General features: G+C 40.3%; 2 protein-coding genes across 3 annotated transcripts in view; one reads left to right on the top strand and one right to left on the bottom strand.

Annotated features, from left to right (window-relative positions):
• The window catches only part of CNTLN (centlein), a 272029-nt gene extending 259854 nt beyond the window's left edge, over positions 1 to 12175 (bottom strand). The window contains exon 1 of the mRNA XM_017806135.1: positions 11993 to 12175. Within this exon, the coding sequence (XP_017661624.1) occupies positions 11993 to 12016 (24 nt within the window). The 5' untranslated portion in view covers positions 12017 to 12175. The remainder of the gene's footprint in view (positions 1 to 11992) is intronic.
• BNC2 (basonuclin 2) overlaps positions 11801 to 12824 on the top strand; it is a 331782-nt gene continuing 330758 nt past the window's right edge. For both annotated transcript variants that reach the window (XM_017806151.1, XM_017806153.1), the window contains exon 1: positions 11801 to 11892. In XM_017806151.1, the coding sequence (XP_017661640.1) occupies positions 11881 to 11892 (12 nt within the window). In that variant the 5' untranslated portion in view covers positions 11801 to 11880. The remainder of the gene's footprint in view (positions 11893 to 12824) is intronic.

Genomic DNA, 12824 nt, shown 5'->3' with positions numbered 1-12824 from the left:
CAACAACTACAACATCACCTTCTCTTCCATTCTGCTTGTGATATGTTTATATTTTGCAAAAGCACTCATTGGTTAAAAACCTCAAGGGTCACCACCCCCTGGGGTTTTAGCATTTTATAACTTTGGGGGGAAAACTGTTTCCCCCCACCATAAGAGCTGTTGCCATTAGGATGATTTTACAAAGAAGGAGGCCATGCATGAAATACCAAGAAATTTCAAATAAATTTTTCAAACTTGAGAATACTCATTATGGGAAATCTAATTTAATTTTTACTAACATTTAAGTGTTTCTACTAATACTAAATGAATGTATAGCTCTATGTCAAGCCAAAGAGACCTTAGCATCCTCAAAAATTGTAATCCTATATAGGTCTTATAAGGTAGTTTTCAGAGAAGAATGCACAAGTCTTCACAGGTTTGTCAATAGCTCTAGTGGCAAGGTTGTAGTTAAACCTGAATTAATATGATTTTCAGGATACAAGCTGCACAAAAGTAACAAACTATCTACAATAGGTTTCAAGAGTGATATGGTTTGAAGCTGGCTCCCCGCCAAGTCTCCAAATCCTACCACCAGAAGTGTCCCCCCCTCCAAACCTCAGGGAGAAGAGGGAGGAAAAAACCCACTAAGAAAACCCGAAACGAGAGAGAGACAGCTAAAGTGATATATATAAATATATTTACACCTATGTTACACTTATATACAATTAAAATATATACAATTTCACAAGGGAAAGGGAAGGGGGAAGGGAAAGGGAACAAAAATAAAATAAAAAATATATATATCCCAATCAGTAGCCCGAGATCTAGTAACTAAAAGAGTTAGCAAGGAAATAGCTCACTACTCTCCTTGGGACAACCGAGAGTCGCTCCGGAACGATCGCCGGCAACCTCCGCCTCCCAAGGTCGGCAAGGCCTAACCAGGCCTCGCTCCCCAACACGACAGACTCAACAGCAGGGAACCTGCACCTCCAAGCCGCCGGAAGGAAAGAGAGCGAAGGCCTCTCCTCCTTTCTTCTTATAGTCTGGCTTACAGAAAAATCGTAGAGAATACTGGGTAAATCTGGACCCTTCTTTGGTTACAAACTGGTCACCAAGAAAGGCCTAGCCCAAACCACCACAAAGAGTCATGTAAAAGCATATATTAGTTTAGCTTCTGTCTCGTTTGATAACATTTGTACTGTTTTTGTAAGTGAGCTGATAATCTTTGATCAGCAGTCGTGATTACTTGGCTCAGCTGTGTCTTGAAACACATGGCATGGAACAGAGGAATTTTGACAATTATAAGGTTGATCATGATTCTAGTAACAACTTTGGTGACAGAGTAAAGCATATTTTATGTTGTCTTGATAAACTGAGAGTAGCTAAGAAAGGTTTGTTTAAAAGTTACTGCCAAAGAACAACACAGAGTTAGGTAAAAATAATAATAAAAAAAAAGTCTAAGCATCTTGGATTATTGTGTATCACAGTAATACAGATGGGGATATCCAGTTAGAGTGGAACATAAGCTGACTAGATCAGTATGATATTAAAAAGCAAATGCCATTTTCAGATGCATTACCAAGAATACTGTACATCAAATACACTAGGTAATTACTCTATTATCTATGGATCACATAAAGCTTAAGCTAGAAAACTATTTGCAAATCAGACTAGTGAACTTGCTGGCATTTAAGGTAAGTTGAGTAGTACTCAGGAAAAAGCATTAAGAGTGCTAATAATTTTCAGAAATACAACCCATGAGAAATGCTTGAAGGCAAAAGCACTGTTGGGTCTATGGGGGAAGTGGAAGCCTAAAAAGAACAGGAGAAAGGTCTTCCAGTATTCACAAGTCTGCTGTGAAATCTGTCTAGGACAGGACAAGTAGGAATTAGTTTATTTATAGGAAAAATATTTTTTTTAGCTATTAGGAAAATCTAACATTAAAGGCAGTGAAGTGCTGGAGGCTAATAAAGGCCACTTATGGAGGGTATAGTGGGATTTTTTAGAAAATTCTAAAACAACATCTCATAGAGATGTTCCACATATACTAATCTTCTCTTAGAAGTCCTGAGACTTAATCCAGATCCAAAACTCTGCAATTCCATAAATTCAAGATGTCATACAGACTGCACAGATCCAGTTCAAAATGAAGTAACGTATGCTTGTCATATGCAGTGATGATGCTGGGCGGTTTGTATCTGCTGTTCACCATCACAATACAGGCTTTTCATCTAAAAGGTATGACACCAGTAACATGTAGCTATTTTATATGGATAGATTTACTTTTCCCGGTATAAGTAAGTAAATTTAGAACCTACATTATTGGTCTAGCCTTTATAGTAATACCGTAAAATATTTTGAAGGCTAGAGGTAAGATAATTTTGAATAAGGCAAATAGAGAGTGAAGTATTATTAGAGCTAGAAGTAGATCATTATGTATTTCTTTTGATGCCCCTCTCCTACAAAATGAGACTCTGAGCTAGTTGCACTACTGATGAATAGCATTTTCCTCTAGTGTCTGGAAAAATGTATCCATTGGTATGCTTCTACGGCAGATTTCCTGACTAAATGCCTCCCAAAACTATACATGAAGAACCAGATGTTTCTGTCTTTCCTCTGCATAAATGCGGCACTTCAATTAAAGATCATATTTCCTTTCAAATATAGAATTTATTTTATCTTCAATTTTAAAGCAATTATTTCAATTCTATTAACACCTCTTACAAAGCACTAAGAAATGCTTGTGTGTGCATGTGCACGTGGCCGGTTTGTAAAAGAAATAAGAACACAAAAGAAGCTGAAGAAGTTACAAGGAAATACTTTTTGTCTTTTAAGAGAAATATCTGAAATTATTTAGAAGAGTACTTAGAGGCAGTATCCTTTTACAAATGTGACTTGGACTGTATTTCAACCATTCTTTAAACTTCTAGGGAGAAAGAAAAAAAAAAGAAGAAACCACGTTGAAACCCTGAGCTATCCTTTATTATTAAAGACTGAAACAGGGAATAGCAACAATGTTAGGGGAGGCACTGACAATAAAGACTGGATTCATGGACTTTCCACACCATCAAACCCATAAGACTGTATCTGCTAGACTATCTGAAGATTCAACTAATTCTGCGATTATTCAGTTATAGACTACAGAACAGTAAAGCTCGTATTTTAAATTTAAATATTTTATTTGCTAGTCATGTCACTGAACTGAAGATCCCACATAACTGCTGATTTTGTAACAGTTGTCATAGTTCTTATCTCACAGCTTGTGGAAGTTCTTCTTTAGTAGCAATGTATTTAGTCAAGAAACTTGACCTCATCAGAGTGATCTGTGAAACAATGTTGCCACCTTCGACTGGGACAGGTTGCAGAACTGTTTAAAATTTAAAATTCATGCTGTCTAGATCACAAAGCCAAACAGAGTATCAACAACTTTTTTTATTTATGTGTATCAAACATAAAATGACTTTTGCATGTACATAATGTATTTGTTTGCAAAAGCCATAGGGCAGAGAATACATGCATATGAAAACCTTCCAGATACACCAAGAAATCAGAGTAAAATTAAAATGTTCAGCATATACAGCATAATTTGACAAAGAAAATCTCAGCTGCTACAGATTCAATGTCATATTCTATGAACAGCCCCTCTTTCTGTCAGAGTATTTCACAAAGAAGAGCTTCTTGCAGTCCTTCAAATCATAACTTCCTTTGATTCTTCATTAGAGGCATTGCCCTGTCCTCCTCACGTCTAGCTCTAGGTATATTCAGGTATATACCTCTGTTAATACCTGAACAGAGATATTCATTAATAGTACCTATAGGGTGAATGACACAAGTCTAAATGGACTTTCACAGTAGAAATTTTTTTTTTATCCTTGACAACAAATATACCAAAAGACTCTCCTGCCCTGTGTAATTGAAACTCACAAACTAGAATTTACCAATTCAGAAAGACCCACATTTACATTTTGAATTGACTCTAAAACATTTTGAGGTTTTAAAAAGAACCATTTAGCCAACTGTTCACTATTTCCCTTATTCTACTTTTCCATAGAGGGGACCCCTGGTGGTCTAGTGGTTAGGATGCAGCACTCTCACCACTGCGNTGGGGGGGGGGGGCGGAAGGGGGGAGACGGAAAGAGAGGGGGTAAAAGAGAGTGAGTGAGGCGCTGAGAGCCCAGAGGCAAAAGGAAGGGTGCAGGCACTGCCGCTGAAAGGAGTTCGAGAGACAGGGGGTGCACTTGACAACCAGCATGCAGAGATGGTAAGAAGTTTCCAGCAGCCTTTCGTTTTCATTCTAGCCTTTACTTTGGTTTGATTTGATTAATAAATTGTGTAGTAACACAAGCAGCCCTGCTCGCCATCGGTGTGTTTCAGTCTTCAAATAAGCAAACAGCCGAGCAAAGGAGGAGGATAATAAATAAATCAGCTCTGTGCTGCGTGGATTGGGGTGAAAATGCCCAGGAGGCTGTGCTAAACTTTGAGTTTGGGGGGTTGAAATGGGATGACCACATGCTTTTTTACCGCCTCCTTGCCTTCACTAAATATGAGGGGCTAGCGTAAAAAAAGTGAGTATGGACGGAGGGAGAGTGGAGTTGTTGAATCGGATATACGGTGGTCTATCTGTTTTGGACACCACCTTCTCCTAGGAAATGAGTAAGGTTTGCACACAATGTAAAGGTAATCTTTGAGAGCCTGGAAGGAGTTGTGTGTTTGCGTGTGAAACAACGTCTGCGGCAGGGAGACATGAGTGTAAATCCACCTTCCCTCTGAAACTCTTTTCTTTTTGTTGTGCATGTGCTTGCAGTTTGCACTTCTCCAATCAGCGATTGCTAACCGAACAGAGTTGTGCCGATGCCCTGACTGTAAAAGGGAAGGGGGACCCCCCCGACCAGCTTCGAACAAGTTTTTGCTTCTTATTTCACGTGCTGTGCAAACGCCCGTCTCCTTTACAGCAGGAGGTTTGCAAAGCAGGGTTTGCGTTTTCACGACCTTTTAATTTAAAAATTAAAAATCGAAATGACCGAGGACCTCATTTTACTGAAGTCTGTTTTTCTGGGTCGTGATGTGAGGATAGGTTAGCAACTGCGAAGGACAAGCTCGTTTAAGACTGCACTTAACGTTGCAGAATGGTAACTGTTAGAATTAACACGTGGATGAACCTTAGTTAGTGATGAACAGTGACCAGCCCATATATTCAGTGAAGTAGTATATTTCCAGTCACTGTTTGACTACCGCTCTGCTTTCAGTCAGCTTTTGTCATCGCACTCCAGGGATGTTACAGACTTGTCTTGTGTGCCTTGAATACACATATACATATGCACACACACACACACACACACACACACACACGTGTGTATGTCTATATATGTATCCGTGTATACTTACATATGTATATGTTTATAACTGCATACCTACATATATATATACACACACACATATATATACACATATACGTATATTCACATACACACACATATATACACATACACGCTGGTGGGGCCACAAACTTTAAGAGATTGGTGAAAGCTCAAAGACCAACCCTTTGGACGTAAAATCAAACTTGTGGGGCAGCCAAAGAACAGAAAGGAAATTCAGAGTTCTATCTGGATAGCATTATCAATTGCAAACAGTATTTGACTTATGATCCAGTGGATGAAAAAGTACTTTAAGAAAGAAACCAGGTTTTGGAAACGATATTGTAATTTTCTATTTTCTCCTGTGTCCTCAGACTTAAGGTATAAGTAGCAATTCCAGTAGCAAAGTCTACCTTCTTTTTGCAATTTTTTTTTTTGTCCAAAATGAACGAATACAGGAAGTCTAGTAGATCTCCTCAACAAAGTTTTTATACTAAAGAGCAGCAAGAGTACCTGGTATTCCAACTAGATCTTTGGATGTGAGGCTTACAATCAAGCTTAAGCTCAAACAAGACCTATTAAGTATCTGCTAGTAGTTGAATAGTTGAATCCATAGCTAAGAGAGGCCCAAATCCAGAAGCTGGTCTTTTGCAGAAAGGCAAGTATCAAGCTGTCAATTCTTCTGCCTTCTTTTCTTTCTCTTGACAAGAAGGTCAATTAGTATTTTATTTTTTAAAGCAATTATTAAAAAAAATAAAAAGGAATAAAGAAGTTGTGATGCATGAGTAATGTTTATATGCCACATTATTTAAAGCCTGCTTTTATGTTCTGTACTGTACTCAGGTTAGGTTGCCACATCCATTTTAAGCCTCCATTTAAGCAAGGTGTGAATAGCAGAAAAAATAATTTTTCTAAAAGTAGGGAAGTCTTAGCAGTAATCTCTCGAGCCTGGACATGAAAGATTTTGTGACTTGCACCGCCAATTTACATTTGACATTTTTAAGATACTGAGCCACCAATCACTATTAGCTGTGACTGGGGCATTTTATTTGTTAAAACCAATTTATGAGATCAAGTTAAATGCTCATTGTAAGATACCAAGATAAAAGAAGTAAAATCCCATCAACAATTAAAGTTCAAGACTAAAGCAGTTAAACTGGATAAGAAAAAAGTTGTGCTTACAACTAACTCTCCAAGGGAATCACTTTTGACTGGAGTAATAAGGAAAACAAATGGTAAAACACTAAGAGAACTGAAAAACATTGAGATTCACTTGGGAAAAATACCCTCAAGTGTTATATGAGATAAGCTGAAAAGTATTCCAGAATGCATATAGAACACTATGTGTGGTCTCTGACTAGCAATTACTAAGTTATAGAAAACAATCTTGATGGACAAAGATTGGAAGTGACAACAGAGAAAGAAGAAACTTCAATTTAGAGAGCTCTTAAATGTAAACATATGTATTCTTTTTGGAGAAAGAATGATAATAAAACTGCAAATAAACGAAAACATGTATTTTCTTTCTTTACTACTTTAAGCAAGTTGCTGAAACTTATTGCACTATATTCCATCCGTCTCTAAAGTGGGTTGAACAGTTTTGTTTCTTTGCTCCTGTTTAAAACCTTCTAGTGTCCCTTACAAAAACTGTTGTAGAACTACAAAGTAACATCTATATCTATTGCTTTTCATATATATTCTTTCAGCTGAGTTCATAAAGTACTGGAAGTACATTTGTCTTTAAGAACGTCTGCTAATGCATTTGGGAAAGTTTAGGATAAATCAAACTGTGTGACAGAAAGCTCTAAAAGAGTGTTAGAAAAGATTGGGTACAGAGAATATGGTACAAAAAGAAAAAAAGATGGACATGCTGCTGACAACCTTTTTTCATCTCCAAAAAAACCCGTTATGACTGGGAGGACCTAGCAACATTTAAGTGCTGGAAAGACTTCAAATCACCTGCAATATTTTACTGCAAGAGGAAAAGGAAACAATTAGCTGTTCTTATTTCACTTCTTCAATGACAAAAATACTTTTTGACTCAGAACACCTAACTATCAGTATTATTATTTGACATGGTTTCATGAACTTAATACTGAATTTTGTCAATTGTTAGCAGGAGTTAGAAAGGTGTATGTTCAGAAGTTAGGAAATATTTTGAGTGTCTACGCAACATTAATTCAGCCCTTCAATGCGATCATGTACTGTTTTCCCCCTGCAAGATCTGTCTGTATCAAGTACACAGAATGGATAATATTCCCTAAACAAAAAGGATTGCCTTGTATAATGAATGATGGTTCTTTTCTAATACTTTCCTAATTTAAGGCTGAAAGATGTTTGATGAATGAGACAGAAACATAGAACTACAATTAAAGCAGATGAAGCAGTTAAACTCCACCCTGGAAACTTAGATTCCACACCTGTACCTAAGCTCCTGTGTGAACCTGAGCAACTGACTTTAAACAAAATGTTTTCAGTTGGTCCCTAGTTTTCCAATTCTTGTCTCAGGTTCTGGTGGTTCATAGCTAAGTTTAGGTGAACTTCTTTAGAAACAGCATCTTTGATACTCTGCCTACATCAGATCAAACTTCAAATTCTGTCAGGAAATTACAGTTTGCCAGAGGAATCATTAGACCCTTTTTTATAACAAATGCTCAGATATTCTCTTCTAATTAGGTTCTTGACAATGGCTGAAGTTCTCCCAAAATTTCAGTATCTGATAGACTAACTAGCAAAAAAATCAAGTAAAAATGCCTAGAAAGAGGAAAAATTAAAAAGAAAAAAAAGGAAGAGTCTGTAATAGGAAGTAGGAGCCTATCTATTGTAAGTCATGCTATAAGCCATGCTATAAGCTAGCTATTGTAACTAATACTTAGAATATTGTAACTAATACTTAGAATACTTAGAATAGTTAGAATAGCAACTAAATACAAACATTCAGTATGTATATGGATGCTACAGCCATATTCCTAAATAAAATGAATAACCTGATTACGACTTCATGATGGTATTGGTCTAAAATTTTGATGGTTACTTTTGGATTGGATTCTTTGCCCCTCTACAAGTTGTGGATTATGACAACGGTTTCATATTCAGGACTGGGAATAACTTCTCTGTTGGAGATTCTTTCTATTGGTAAACTGTTTTGTCATTAACATTTCAACTATGCCATTCTTAAGAAGTGTTTTTTTCTTACCTTGCCACCCACCAGAATATGGAGGATTTCAGTTGGGTATCTTGCTATAGCCCCTTTCAGGCCTCTGGTGCATTATGTCCCACCTCTGCTCTGTTGGGCACATCCTCTGGACTGCATCACCAGGTTTGCAAAATGGGCAAAAGATATAAGTGAACCAGAAATTCCCTCTGTGAGAAGGAATATCAAGATAGCAGAGAAATACCACATTCTGGACACAACACAATTTAGATGAATTATGCTTCCATTCTTCTCAAGTTACAGTTACTACTCTGACTCTAACTTGCAATGTCTTGGTGTTTCAGTCTGGAAAATAAAACAAACAAAAACCAGAAGAAAACTATTTTACTGTCTAACTTTGTTACACTAATGAATCTCAAACCAGAGAGTACTATTAATTCTTTACGGTGGTTATAGCTGGTTTTGAAGGAAATCTACAATGAGAAAGTACTTGCTTTACAGATATTCCTATTTATAGACATGAGGCTGAAATTATTAGATGCTGCCTTCTTTATGAACAATATCATTAGTCTAAGAAGCAAGGAAAAGTTAAATTTTTGCTGTTACTCTCTGAAACCTTACATATGATATCCAAAATTTAAGATAAGTACACATTTTGAGAAGTTATAAGATAGTCCTGAGGCACATCATGAGTCTGTATGCTGTCTTTTCAGTGTTCATTGAACTACAAGTAAAGATATGTTGTCATTTCCTGCAACATCAATGATGTGCTGATTTCACAGTCACTACAGCACTATAAAGAAACAAAAGTCACTGTGCACGTGTATGGTATTGTATTTTAATAACAATCCTATCTTGCTAATTTTATCTCAGAATATACCACATAGTAGACAAATTTGAAAGCAAGAACTCCATAGAAATTTAAAACACTATTGCATATGTCACTGAAAGCATGATTCTGAAAGATGCGAAATTTTGGAAAATAAGTGCTTAGAGCTTGTTCAATCTGAAGTCTAATGATGTTATATATTCAAATGCCACCAGTTAGTTTTTTTTCTAATGATCCTTTGAGCAGAAATGTTTTACTCCACAATGTTTATCCTGTAATCCCATACTGTCAACTCAAGACTCAGAACTCCCAACAGCCAACTTGCCTCCAGCTATTTTACCTCCTCATCAGCTTTCAAGAGGTTGTAATATATTGTCAATACAAAAGCCATGGGCTTATTGACAGGTGGAAGAAAAAAAAAAGAGAGGTTTAAAAATGCTGAATCAAATATCAAGCAAGATAACAAAGGAGTAGCTCCATGTGGCATTATTAGTTTCCATATAAAATAATTTAAGATTCTTTAAAAATAAAGTAACTGTAATCTATTAAGGATTGTGCTATACTTACAGGGTCTTTGAAATGACAAATCAGAGCTTAGATAGAAATTTTTATTGTGTGATATAAGTTACTATGACTGTAATCTACTTGTTTAGTGCATACAGAAATACATCCTTCAAACGCCTAGCCCCCGTTAAAAAGAAAACAACCAAACACTCTTCCAGTGTTGTAAGGAAAGCTGGCTTCAAATTCAGGTCAATGGCTGTCTACCTACTATAAGCCTTTCATTTCACAAAGCTGTAACCACTTAAAACCTTTGATTCGCTTCTGTGAAACTGCACAGTAAAGATTAGTAAAGATTACGGGGATGGCACATCTTCACTCTAGCAGGTGACCATGCCTTTTGCGACCCAAGGTTGCAGCACTTTATTTTTAATCTACAACAGGCTGGCAGGACCCTTCCCTGCTTCGTGTGAGCAGAGGTGGATGTGAGGCTCTTGAAGGCTTTGACCACGAGGGGGCTGTGTGAACATAATTTTTTGGCAACTTCTTGGCCCTTTCCAGTTTCAAAAGGGTAAATACGTTTTTACGTACGATGAAATGTGACTCTGAAATAATTAACAAGGTTTTTCTTATCTCTCCCCTTTGACAGAAAATGCATAAAATCATGGCTTAATTAATCTTGTGTGTGTGGTGGTTTTTTTTTTTTAGAATGACAATAAATTACTCAAAATCTTCATTGGTTAAGGTACTTGTAGAAAAAAAACCAAAATCCTGACAAATGCAAAATCCTCTTGAATCGCTGTTTAGAGCCTGAAACACGCTCTCAAGGATCAAAACTAATCCTGATGAAGTGTGGACACTGCAAATCCTGTCCATAAACTGATACATATTATGTCTAATGAAGGTATCTGATGAATAACCAGAAAACGATGAATTTTCCACAGAAACACAGACAACACTGAGAAATATTAAATTAGTTTTTATGAAAACCAGTTTTACATAGACATAGATAATTTAGAAACGTAGATCATTTACCTTTCTCTCTTTTGACAGCCATAGTAAACGCACAAATAACAAAGATGGCAAAATATGGTACCCTAAGGCATCATTATCAAGCTTGAGAAGTTGGTAATTCACAGGGACATGCAGTTCATTACCGGAAGAGTTTGCCATGGGTTTAGTCCATAGCAGATGCAGGAAAAATCAGGAGTGCAAATCAGCTACCTCCCATCTCCTCTCAATTTTTCTAAGTGCTAGGCCATCGAAGTGTACAGCTACACCAAAAGGGAGCAAAATGTGCTGTCTCTGTTCCACAGTGCCTGGAAAGTTCCCCTCACGTTCAGTTTTTAACGGTCCGGCCGTGTTCAAACCTCGTGTATAAACCTCGTGTTTATACGGCGCCTGAGGAGGGGAGCCGGCTTTGACCGCACTGGTGACCCTCAGCGCCTTCTCGGGCCGGGCAGGAGCCGGACGGACCGGGCTGCCGGTGCCGTAGGTGAAGCCTGACAGCTCCCTGCCACCTTCCCCCGGCCAGGCATCCTGTGCAACGCAGGTCGGCTCTGCCAGCCCCTCTGCGCCGCGAGCGGGGCACGGGTGGAAGAACCGCGCTTCGAATCGGTAAGGAAAGGTTTCACAGGGGAAAGCGGGCACAGAAGGCCAGCAGTCCGGAGACACGGCGCCGTGCGGTGCCCCAGGCAGCGCCGCGCCGGCCGGCCCGCCTACGGCCGCGGGAGGGCGCAGAGGGCCCGCCCCGCCCGTCCCCCCGCGGGAGCGGCAGCGGGAGCGGGCCAGGCGCTGTGTGCTTGCGCTGTGCCGAGCCAGGGCCGGCGCGGCGGCTGCGCTTCCACGGCGCCGCCGGGGCAGGGTTTCGCTCGGTTTGGCTCCGTGTCACACACAGATGTGACTCTTGTCTGTTCCCTGCGAACGTACAACCGTGACGGCTCACCTCCTCCCGCCTCCCTTCCCCCCCCCCCGAAAAAAAAATCCCACCCTTTTACAAAAAATTTCCTCAGATCCCACACCGAGCAGCAGCCGCCGCCGCCGCAGCAGAGTCCCGAGAGCTGATGGAGCAATGGGTGGGAAGCGGGAAACCGGCACCACGAGCGAAAACTTTTCCTCTGCCTAACTTTTCGTTTCCTTTCTAACACTCTCCCCGCTCCCCCTCCGGCTCCTTACCCCCTCCTTTGGGCTACGCTCCATTTTGCGCCGTCTCTCTGCCCCCTCTCAGCCCTCCCTCCAGCTTGCTTTCGCCTTGCCGCCTTCTCTCTCGCTCGCTCCAGCAGCGCCTGGAGCCGATAAGGAAGAGGAGAAGCAGCGGGAGGGACCGCAGCCGCTGCGAGGGGCAGGCGGGCGGAGAAGCGGGAAGGGGAAAGAGGGCAGAGAGGGCGGCAGCCCGCGCTAGCCGCCCTCGCCACGAAGTTGGCGGCGGCCGCTGGGTGTTTTTGACAGCTGGGCGCGGACGGTCTCTGCCGCGGCCCCCGCCCGGCATAGAAAGTTTGCGGGTGAGGGAGGAGGCAGATGGAGTTAGTTTTTCAACGCCCCGATTGCTCTTACCCTTTCCCTCTGCCTCCCTGCCTGCCGTCCTCGCCCGAGAGCGCGGAGTTAGGAGGAAGCAGCACTACCCTCTCGGACCCGCTCGCAGCCTTCCCCCGCCGCCTCCCCTTCCCCAGCCAAAGATCCCAACAACAACAAACCAACCTGTGGAGACTCTGACCCGAACCTGGGTCCCTCCTCCCATAATTTCCAGCTCTCCGCTGAAAGCTCTTTCTCTTTCTTTCTCCCTGCTGCTTGAGCTGAACTTCGGGGGCTGAAGTTTTGAAAGAGTCAGAGAGAGGGCGGGGGGGAGAGAGAGACTCTCACTGCTGCTGCCGGGGTTTTTTTATTTTGGTGGTGGTGGGGGTTTGGTGGGTTTTGTTTGTTTATTTGTTTGTTTTGAGGGAGGGAAAGTAATTTTTGTTTTTTTTTAAATCTCCGATTTTAGTTTAAATCACCTGGGGGGGGGGGGGGG

This window comes from Lepidothrix coronata, unplaced genomic scaffold (assembly GCF_001604755.1).
Source record: "Lepidothrix coronata isolate B3197 unplaced genomic scaffold, Lepidothrix_coronata-1.0 Scaffold14, whole genome shotgun sequence".
Classification (NCBI taxonomy): Eukaryota; Metazoa; Chordata; class Aves; order Passeriformes; family Pipridae; genus Lepidothrix; species Lepidothrix coronata.
The sequence above is the reverse complement of the archived record's forward strand: the minus strand, read 5'-3'. Positions and strand labels throughout refer to the sequence as shown.